Source organism: Mercenaria mercenaria, chromosome 19, assembly GCF_021730395.1.
Source record: "Mercenaria mercenaria strain notata chromosome 19, MADL_Memer_1, whole genome shotgun sequence".
NCBI lineage: Eukaryota > Metazoa > Mollusca > Bivalvia > Venerida > Veneridae > Mercenaria > Mercenaria mercenaria.
The window spans coordinates 34854291-34865193 of NC_069379.1; the positions used below are offsets into that span (position 1 = coordinate 34854291).

Below are 10903 nucleotides of genomic sequence, written 5' to 3' on the forward strand. Positions count from 1 at the left end.
AATTTGAAATCTTTGCCCGCGTCCGATGTGGGTTCAAACATCACTCAGGGCGTTGGATTCATCATGTGAGGAAGCCATTCAGGTAGCTTACGGAAGGTATGTGGTTCTACCTAGGTGTCGGTTCGTGATAAAATAATGCACGGAGAACAAAAATTAAACCAAACTAAAACAAAAGTTTACTTTTAGATTGCCATAGGCTGTCATACCATATAAGTCAAAAACCAGTCTATTCAGGATACTGTTCTCAAGGTAACTATTGAACATGAAGAAACAATTCACTTTATTTGAAACGTAAAAATAAAAAGATAAAAGCACAGTCAAGAAATCAGTCTCTTAGTAAAACATCAAAAGGTACATTCAACTATAAGTTTGTCTGATGCAATGCGTAGAGACCATGCTAAACAAATCAAACGATTGTTTTGTGAATGACATGATATTTATTCAAACAAAACACTGCTAACTCATATACACACTATTATTGATAAAACACAAAACATTAGTCTGAAACATATTATGAAACAAGCATATCGCCCTATATAAAAGCTTATGATGAGGGAAGTGTATCAATGCAATAAATGTTGGAAATAAATAACCATACAAATTATGTAGATTAGTTCTTAAGCTATACACAGGTAAAATTATTAAAAATTATTGTACATGTGCTTCCATAACTGTTTTTGCAAACGTAACAGTTATTCTGTTTCATAACTTTTTAAGAATGCAGTTTTCGAGAAAGTCTTTCCCTGTTCGGAATTCAGACAATTCACCTTCTATCTGGCGAGCTCGTTGAACCCGGTCGTCCATGGGACAACAATGTGCAGGATTGTATTTCATAATCAGCAACCTCTCGTTTTTAAGGTCAACAGAAAACCTTTTGCGAATGACCCAAGAGTCCCAATGAACTATCATATCCATTTTAAAATTCTGTTCCCCACCTTCAGTTACGTCTTCTAGACGAACAACAATTCCAACGTGTCCTTTATATTTCACAATATGTCCGATATGTAGATCGCTTCTGAGGTGTATTTCCTTTTTTCCAACGTAAAATGAACTTTTGTGCTTGGAGCTTGATTTGCCTATCATCTTACTCCGTGCACTATGGCTGTCCCCGTCGTTACCTTCTATCACTATCGTATCAAAGCATAGGTGATCTGATCTGTTGGAGAATGGTTTCCATGTTTTCTCACCAATTCTGGCTCTGACGCGCTTAACAATATCATCAGGAGGAAATGTCTTCAACTGCCTGCAATCGACCAATTTCACATTTTTAATATTGTCGTTCACGTCTAGTTCGAAAGATTCTTCTATTACCTCCCTTGTGCCGAAAACATTTAAACCTTTCAAGCCGTAATGTACACACGTTATCGTACCTATCTTTGATTCAGCACTTTCAACGTGTTTTTCAGTCACTATTGCAAAGTGTGGTATTCGGAAATATTTAAATGATATCATGGATCCCGGTGTGATCTGCGACAAATGTTTGACCTCGATTTTATCGCAAGCGTATGGTGACCTTAACGCTTTCACCAATTTCCCTATTCCCCATTGTAGAAATAGAGAAAGCAGTACCAGGACGAGGAACAGCGGAATTCCAACGGGAGTAGGAGTAAGTAACGGCAACAGAAAGTGAACTACAAGGTACGAAATGCCAGACGTAATGCAAAATGCACCAAAATTTGTCCACAGAGCGATAACCTCCCTTTTGAAACATACCTTGCATAATTTACCTTTGGAAAGTTTTACGCGATACGCAATTGTCATAGCAACGGTATAAATCAGATAGATTATTGCAGTTGCTCCAAGAAACATACCTGGGATGTACTTTCCAAAATTAAAGCCCGCTGTGATTTTAGTGGTTGCCTTGTTTAGAAACCGTTTGATAAATCTACCAATTTTGCACCCAGTGCCTGCTGCTTTACAGAGAATTTCGGCACTTGATTTCAAGACGCCTTTTGCTTGAAAACTTTCCCCTTCTCCAACCACGCACCAAGAAGCAAAGTGTTCACAGTTGCAGCAAAATACATTATACGATCCGAATGTTTTATTTCCCTCTGTCTCTGTCTCTTTAGGTACCATTGATTCGGCCCTTTGTACAACTGTTTTTGGGTCGTACCTAGGATGCTCGTAGTCCATTATGTCTATTTCATCATTTTCAAGATCGTATGTGACTGTCTCTTCATTAATTGTTATTTTCTTCTTTACTTTTGAGAAATTAACCAGAACCAATTCTATCGAATTCTCAAAGGTTTTGTTAACTCTTTTGACGATTGCATGATGATAATAGACCGGCACTAGTTTTCTCCTAAAACTGAACGTCAAGCGAGCTCCCGGAAGTCTTATGTGTTGTCCTTCTTTCAACCAAGAAACGTTTTCGACTCGTCTTGGTTTACAACAGTTTGCACAACTCTTGTCATTTTCTTCTGGATGTGTCCCCTCTGGCAAATGATCAATACTTTCTTCGATATCGTGTATGTCGATTTCTTTAGACGCAGATCTGGAATACGCAGAAAGAGTCTCTGATAAGTCTTCTCCATAAGTTTGTCTAATTTCTTCGAAGACCCCTCCAATATCAATATCTTCATAATAGTTCTCATCGGAATCTGAGTCTGGATTGTTTTCCGTGTCAGCAGTCAAATCGTCCATATTGGTATTGTTACGCTTAAAAATGACTCTTCCGTCGTGATTAAGCTCGTCATTATTACTATCCTCTACATCAAATACGTTATCCGTCAACGGTCCCGCAGCAATGTCGCTATTTATACTTATTCTGTTGAGGATAGTAGATGCATTAATGTCACTTTCTTCCGAAAAACTTGATTTGGAAAGATCCGAAGACGATCTACCGCTCGAATATCGCAACGTCATTCTTAACACCTGCAAATAAATTCAAATATATTGTTCAATAGTAAGAAAATAAGTTGACAAAAATGCAAAATTTGTACCTTTTAAAGAGAAACATATGGTTTTGACTAATCATTAACAAAATAATGTTGTGACATTATTCATGAACAAGTTTAGTTTCAATTGTAGAAAATGAAATTAGAAAGAAAGAAATTTAGTGAATTATTCCTCTTTATTCAAGCTATTTTCACGCACTATTTAGGCAGAAATTGATGTTAAAAATAAATAAAAATACAGTAACAACAGACATAAATGTTGTCTCGCTTTCACACCTGTTATATGTGAAATGGTACCTGCCAAACAGAAACAATTAATATCATGGCCTAAATGTTTAAAAGTGAAAGAAAATCCAATATGAATAGATTTGTTATTTTGAGTGTGTGCCTTTACCTCTATAAAAAACAACAAATAACCACATTATGTGATATCATTTCTATTTTTGTCAAAATTGGGAAACTAATTTGATGAAATATTTAAAGGTAGTTGCACAACATTCTCAAACCAAGCATGCAAAGGATTTTACTAGAGATTTTCAGCTTACTTCGACGCGTACTGCGGACCACGGACTGTGGACTTACTATAGGGGTTTTCTCAAACTGTATATGTGGAAATTATGCGTAACTGAACAGTGGCATACTTAGCATCCGGTTCTAATGCCGTAATGCTGTCTCCATTTAAAATATCTGAAAAAAAGACAGTAATAAGATTGATCAATATCCGTTTTACTGTATATTTTGTCTTACAAGCATTCTTAACAGCGTGGGCGCATTTTTAGATTTTTTTACCTTTTACATTGCCTTTTGATTAATGTATCTTTTCAAATCTTCCGACTACTATATTTATGAACAAGAAGCTAGAGGATATGTATCGCAAACTTGTTCTTTTCTATTTGAATGCTGCAATTTATTGATATGCTTGCTGTCAATTTCGTGAGGTTCTGGCCAGTATTCGCTAGCAGTGAAAACGGCTGTTGAGGCAACGATCAACAGACCCTATAATCCAGGATTTGAACCAATGACCTCCTGGTGAGGAGACAGAAACTGTTCCCCTGTGCCGCGAGAGGTTCACCTATTTTAGATCAGGCGAACCCTATGCGTAGGGGATCACAACAACATATGTTACAAGTTATTACTTAATCAAATAGTTGGTATCAAAGAATGTATATAGTGTTATTATGGAAAATATTGTAGTCGCGGCGCTGAAATGCTACTGTACGAGGTACAATTTCGAATATGCACGATACGATGCGTGACATTTAATGCACCGCGGTAAAAAATGTCGCACATTGTATTATATCTTCTTAACCATTTCAAACTTTTACAAATTCAGTTTTATAAGGTACTGAATTCATTCAGTTTTCCCGGTCATCCTATCATGATATACATGATGGCTACATTATGAATTTTTAAACCATTTTCTGATTTTCATGAGTTTAAATCTTAGTTAAGTTATCTACACATACCATATATGCCTGTGTTCGAAAAGGTAGTCGACCAAAAAGGCTTTTTCAATAATGATAAAAGGCTAGTCTCGACTACTAAGCTGGTTGTATCAAATGACCAAACAGAATTGCTCAAATGGTGTCATTAGAGTTGACTAAGTCAAAAATATAATTTCGTTTACAATTCTATGCATGTATTTGCCATATAACATTTTTGGAATATGATCTTAATTTTGACAGTGGACGCTTCCCAGACCCTTTGATCATAAAACAATTTTCGTTCTCAGCTGGATTTTAGATTGAAAAAGCTAGTTTAAATAGTACTTTAAGATTAAATTCCAGTTGAGATTGATAGTCCATACTGAATAGTCACTTGAAAATAGTAATGAATTTAAAACTTAAATTTTAATATGCAATTTTGATATCAATGAAAAAGTTTCATTATCAAACCTAGCTGAGACTCAAAATGTTTTGAAAACAGATGTCCAGGAATTCAAATTGAATCCTGGAGTGACCTCAGTCATCAAGATCGTGCCTGTCTTGATTATTTTTCAAAATCTGATTTCAGATTATGTTAATACGAAGTAGTTATAATTCTCTTTTTTTATTTTCAAACGTGATGATAAATAACTAATTCAGGATGTTGTCGCTATATCATGGTACTGTCTCTGATCTCGTTTCGACGGGGATGGAAGATACATGTATGAGAACTTCAGGTGTGCTTAGACAAAGTGTTGAACTAAATCATTCAAAATATTTTTATTAAAACTTCTATATTTTTGTACAGTTATCATAATTAATGAAAAACAATGACTTTTTTTCCGTACAGAAGTCTACGAGAACACAGTATTTATATTATGCAACAAAAATTAAACGGACGTTCATTTCATTCAGAATGTTGTAATTATTTTTTCACACTAATATTTTGTACTGCTTTTTTTCTTATCTTTTGGCTAGGAAAAACACGTCTAGGAATCGTATGGACGGACACAAACTAAAACCAAATTGTTTTAATTAAGGTGAAGTATGATCGTAGTACCGTGGGTTCGAAACTTCTCATGTCGTGTCGTTCGAGGCGCGGAGATAGGTAACGCCAGAAATGTCTCAATATAAAAATAAAATGTTAAAGCATGCGGATAATTGAAGAACATGCTAAAGGCAAGTAAAATACGACAGAGTATTTAGCTGAATCTAGAGGCATCTTATATGTAGACATTTTTGGAGCCGAATCGTTATAATATGTCGAGAACTAGACAAATAGTAGAATATGACATCTGAAAATTGCGAGTACGTGTGTTAAATATAGTCCGTTCACTATTCATTTATTTTCAAACGTATGTATTGTATTAGAAGATAATTATATCACAATACACTAATCTCTACAATGAAGGCAAAAGTTACTACACATTATAGGAAAAGAAACATATACCATAGGTATGTTTTCTTTTTTTGCGAACCTTTAAATATTTTGAGAAAACCCCTACTCTAAGTACGTAGTCCGCTGTCCGCAGTCCGCGTTGAAGTAAATTGAAAATCTCTAATAGTAAGAGCTATACTAATAGTTTTATGTTGTTCGAATGGAGAGACCTTGTCTGTCTGTCAATCATTCATTGTCCAGATCATAGCTCCAAACAGTACTCACGTGACTTAAATGAGACTTAAATTACAATACGTAAATATAATTTTCAAATCAAATTTCTTTTTTTCAAAAAATATGTTTTCCTTGTTAGGCATATCTCTAGAATTAATGAATAGATTTACATGCAAAATATAAGTAGATATCAGCGAGAGTCAATACAGAGTGCAAGAACAGGACAACATGTCTTGGAACGTTTTCAAATTGTTTCCTTTTAGTACTTATTTGTCCAGTGCGTAACCCCAAAAGCACAGGAGATATTTAAATGAAAAATAAAATATAAAAAGGCAGAATGTAGGAACTATAATTCTGTAATAAATTGTTTTCAAAGTATTTACTTTTTGTAACTTCTTTCAACTCCAGTATGGAGAGAAAGTACTGCGGGTGTGCAAGAACCAGATTTCTGCATAGAATATTTCTTAATCATGATGTAGAGATAGGCCCTAAAATTTTCAATGATAGAATTACATTAAATAAAGTCTAGAAATTAATTTCCAAGTCCTTGGAATAACCAAAAATGATTTCACAAATGTGAAGTTTATGATAGTTTTGTTAATATCAATAACAGAAGTTTTAATTTTTAATTTAAAGTTGTGATCCACAAAGAATGACAACTCTTGCCTTGGGCTAGTACTTATAAGTAGATATCTATTAGTTTACTTCCCTTGCAATTACACAATTGAGTGGAAAATGATTTTAAACTGTTTAAGACACAATATCATACTTTTCTGCACAACAAAATCGTTAAGGATTTATTCATTTGTGTTTGATTTACCCCTCAAGACATGGTTCCTATGATTCTGTCAACTTACATATGGTAAAAAATTAACTTTTAACAAGCCAATAATAAAACGAAGTACCAGTAGGTAAATAATAGTGCAGATAATACAGTTTTGCTTGTATCAGAATGTCACAATAGATCCACTTTTGTAATACAGAACACCTGGTTGGATTAGTAAAGCTGCAATTATATTGATCTCTATTTCCTATGCCTAAATCATGTTCGTATTTGAACCTAGATTGTTTTGTTTTTCTCTCAATAACTTTACAACATAATAATCAATGATAATGGCGTAAGAACCATAGTTCTTCTTCCAGGTATAAGCAACATTATCTAGTCCATTCTGAATCGAGAATAAATAATAATAAAGAATAATGAAAATGTCAATATAAACCTAGAGGAGATGCAAGGGACCTCTGTCACCGAGTGTTTAAGATCAATGACTTCGAATCACTTGCCCGTCACCGCCATTGGTTCAGAAACTCACTAACGTGTGTAGCATTCTTTCGTGTGATGAAGCTTGTTGGCCTACGGAACAAAGAAATTGGCAAACTAGTGAACGACATTAAAACGTGTGATGAAGCGTGTTGGCCTACGAAACAAAAAAATTGCAACTATTGAACGGCATTTAAAAGTGTGATAAAGCTTGTTGACCTACGGAACAAAGAAATTTGCAACTATTGTACGACAGTAAAACGTGTGATGAAGCTACTTGGCCTACAGAACAAAGAAATTTGCAACTATTGTACGACAGTAAAACGTGAGATGAAGCTACTTGGCCTACGGAACAAAGAAATTAGCAAATGTTGTACGACAGTAAAACGTGAGATGAAGCTACTTGGCCTACGGAACAAAGAAATTGACAACTATTGTACGACATTTAAAAGTGTGATGAAGCTACTTGGCCTACGGAACAAAGAAATTGGCAACTATTTAACGACAGTAAAACGTGCGATGAAGCTACTTGGCCTACGGAACAAAGAAATTGGCAACTATTGTACGACATTTAAAAGTGTGATGAAGCTACTTGGCCTATGGAACAAAGAAATTGGCAACTATTGTACGACATTTAAAAGTGTGATGAAGCTACTTGGCCTACGGAACAAAGAAATTGGCAACTATTGTACGACATTAAAACGTGTGATGAAGCTAGTTGACCTACGGAACAAAGAAATTGGCAACTATTGTACGACATTAAAACGTGTGATGAAGCTTGTTGGCCTACGGAACAAAGAAGTTGGCAACTATTGTACGACATTAAAACGTGTGATGAAGCTTGTTGGCCTACGGAACAAAGAAGTTGGCAACTATTGTACGACATTAAAACGTGTGATGAAGCTTACTGTCCTACGGAACAAAGAAATTGGCAACTATTGTACGACAGTAAAACGCGTGATGAAGCTACTTGGCCTACGGAACAAAGAAATTGGCAAGTAGTGTACGACAGTAAAACGCGCGATGAAGCTTACTGTCCTACGGAACAAAGAAATTGGCAACTATTGTACGACAGTAAAACGTGTGATGAAGCTACTTGGACTACGGAACAAAGAAACTAGCAACTATTGTACGACAGTAAAAACCTTCTTCTAATGAAAGACATCAATGACAATCAGTATATAGTACAAGAACTGTAACTCTGTCTTTAATATACTTTGAGAATCATCTCCCTGCGGAAGAAATCGTCGGATTAAAGATCCATCAGATAATCGTTTAGTTATGATTAATCCAGCCAAGCAGGGTTGATAAGTTTGACACAAAAAATGCCGAAGTTGTTTTCACACCTAAGGGCAACCATGACGGATACCGCTCTTGGTGGATAATTGCATAAACAAGGCAATATTTCGACACTTTTAATCAAAGCAAAAGATGAAATTTAATGCGAAAAACTGGTCCGGATGATTACAGCCGAAGTCATGCTCGGCAAAAAAGGTGGTCCGGCCACGGCCGGATCGGCCGAACCGTCCGCGACGGCCTGCATGTTCTACAACATTTTTACGGAAAAATGGTTAATAGCATATGAATAACTCCAATGTCTTTAATGTTTCTATTATCTCCCTTTTTGTTCTTATTTTTTTCAAAATATTTGCCCAATTAATGACTCCATAGCTACCGGAATGACAGTTTAGGTAGTGCAGAGTGCAATAGCCATAAATCACTCTGAATACTAGAGGAATATCCATATTCATGTACTATGACAAATACTTTCTTAAAAGATTGATATGTATTATTACTATGTTTCAGATCTCCATCATTCTAGATGTTCAATAAAGACATCAAGAAACTGTAGTTAATACTCATTTAAATACCTAAATTTGCATTAAATCGATAGACGGCAACCATAAGTACAACAATTCTTCAAACAAATGAAGGATATAGAAAGCGCTAATACAATAAATTGCAAATTTAAGATGTACTTACCCTTGTACAGTTACCTCCGTTTTTGCGTGTTACAAAATAATCATACTAATTGAAGCACACTTGCTACGCTTTATAACACACAGGCATTTGTAGTTTTGTTTCTCCGTTCATCTAGGATGACATATTAAAACTACACAGGAGTATCTTGATAAGTCTTTCGTCTTCTAAAAACTACGGTAACTGTTCAGTTACTTCACGCTTGCGTGCATGCACTATCCAAGATAATACAGAAGGATCAAGTCTGTTTTAACACCATATCGCGCAAAAGACAGAAAACGATGACGATGATTATGATGATAGTTATTATAGAATTAATGATGACGATGATGATAATGATTATGATGATGATGATGATGATGATTTATGCTTTTGGAACTGCGTGAAAAATGAGTATCAATTCTGATGGTGGTTGGCAGAAGAAACTAAGTATGAAGTCCATGTGAAAATGATGATGATTGTGATGAAGATGATGATGGTGGTAATGATGCTGCTGATGATGATGATGCTGATGATGATGATTGTAGTGGTGGTGATGATGAAGATGATGATGGTGATAATGATGGTGATAATGATGGTGGGGGTGATGATGCTGATGATGATGACTGTAGTGGTGGTGATGATGATAGAGGTGATGAAGATGACGACGACGAAGATGTTGTTGATGATGATGATCCGATGATCCGATGATGATGACGATGATCTATTAAATTCTAGCAAACATAATTTCAATATTAAACAATGGCCTTACTTTAATTGGAGTTCCCCTAACGTTTTCCTAAAAATAGGCCTACATACAAAATCACATGACACAGGTAATAAATCGCACAAAAAAATGTATTTTCCGAAAATTTAAACACCTCACCTGCACTCGATTCAAAAGATTCCGGCCAAGAAAAAGATAATAGTTTTGTAATAACATTTTTAATATCCGCACGCATTATCAGGAATTGTCTGGGTTGTGATTAAAAATAACAGAGTTTTAAACTTCTTTCTTTCCCTGTTGTAGACAGAGTCAATTCAACTGACCAATGTCATCTCTTGTTTGATCAACAAAATCATACAATGGGTGTTTCGTAAATTGTAGTTTTTTTTTTCACCGGAAACAGTTATATAAATTGTTCAGTTGCTATGCACATTATCAAATATTTAAATCTTTATATACATATATTGGCAAAATTTTAAGTCTTTATATACATACATAGGCAAATGTTTGATTTTGTACCTAGCCAAGAAGTATAAAAAAATATTTTTATCTAGCTCTTTGGTTTAGCACCTGTGATTCTGAAGGCATCCAATGAGTTGTAGGAGGAGTTTTAAAACTTTGAAAATATCTTAATAATGTTAATTTAAAACTTATTTTTCCAACTGGAAATCACGGGCAAGTCAGAATTTCGACACAAAATTTAGAAATCAAAATATATGCAATATATCTCTGGAATTAAAAAAAACACATTCTATTAGATCTACCAAGGACGTAAACTGAGTAGATATTTAGACCACGTTAATGTTTTTTTTTTTTCGTTAAAACAACGTTCTATTTGGTAAAATAACAAATGAAAAAAAGTGGAGATGCCGGGGATCGAACCCGGGGCCTTTCACATGCAAAGCGAACGCTCTACCACTGAGCCACATCCCCAACTGAAGAAGGGTAAAAGTCTATAGTGAGTGTTTCTAAATCATCGACATTGATTCTCTGCGCTGAAGTAATTTTAACTTGCTTGAGACA

At 35.0% G+C, this 10903-nt stretch overlaps 1 protein-coding gene and 1 non-coding gene across 5 annotated transcripts; both read right to left on the reverse strand.

The window, feature by feature from the left end:
* Positions 1–261: 261 nt before the first annotated feature.
* On the reverse strand, positions 262–10647 carry LOC123542189 (uncharacterized). Of its 4 annotated transcripts, XM_053531597.1 has the most exons (3): positions 9178–10647; positions 7154–7287; positions 262–2874 (listed from the first exon to the last, which is right to left on the reverse strand). In XM_053531597.1, the coding sequence occupies exon 3, from the start codon at positions 2863–2865 to the stop codon at positions 703–705; it is 2163 nt and encodes a 720-aa protein (XP_053387572.1). In that variant the 5' UTR covers positions 2866–2874; positions 7154–7287; positions 9178–10647; the 3' UTR covers positions 262–702. The 4 variants fall into 4 exon arrangements, with proteins under 4 accessions (XP_053387572.1, XP_053387573.1, XP_053387575.1 ...); XM_053531598.1 differs by lacking the exon at positions 7154–7287; XM_053531600.1 differs by lacking the exons at positions 7154–7287; positions 9178–10647 and adding an exon at positions 3443–6838.
* A 94-nt stretch (positions 10648–10741) lies between these two features.
* On the reverse strand, positions 10742–10813 carry Trnaa-ugc (transfer RNA alanine (anticodon UGC)). Its single transcript has one exon. It is a non-coding gene; the product is annotated as a tRNA-Ala (tRNA).
* Positions 10814–10903: the final 90 nt, after the last annotated feature.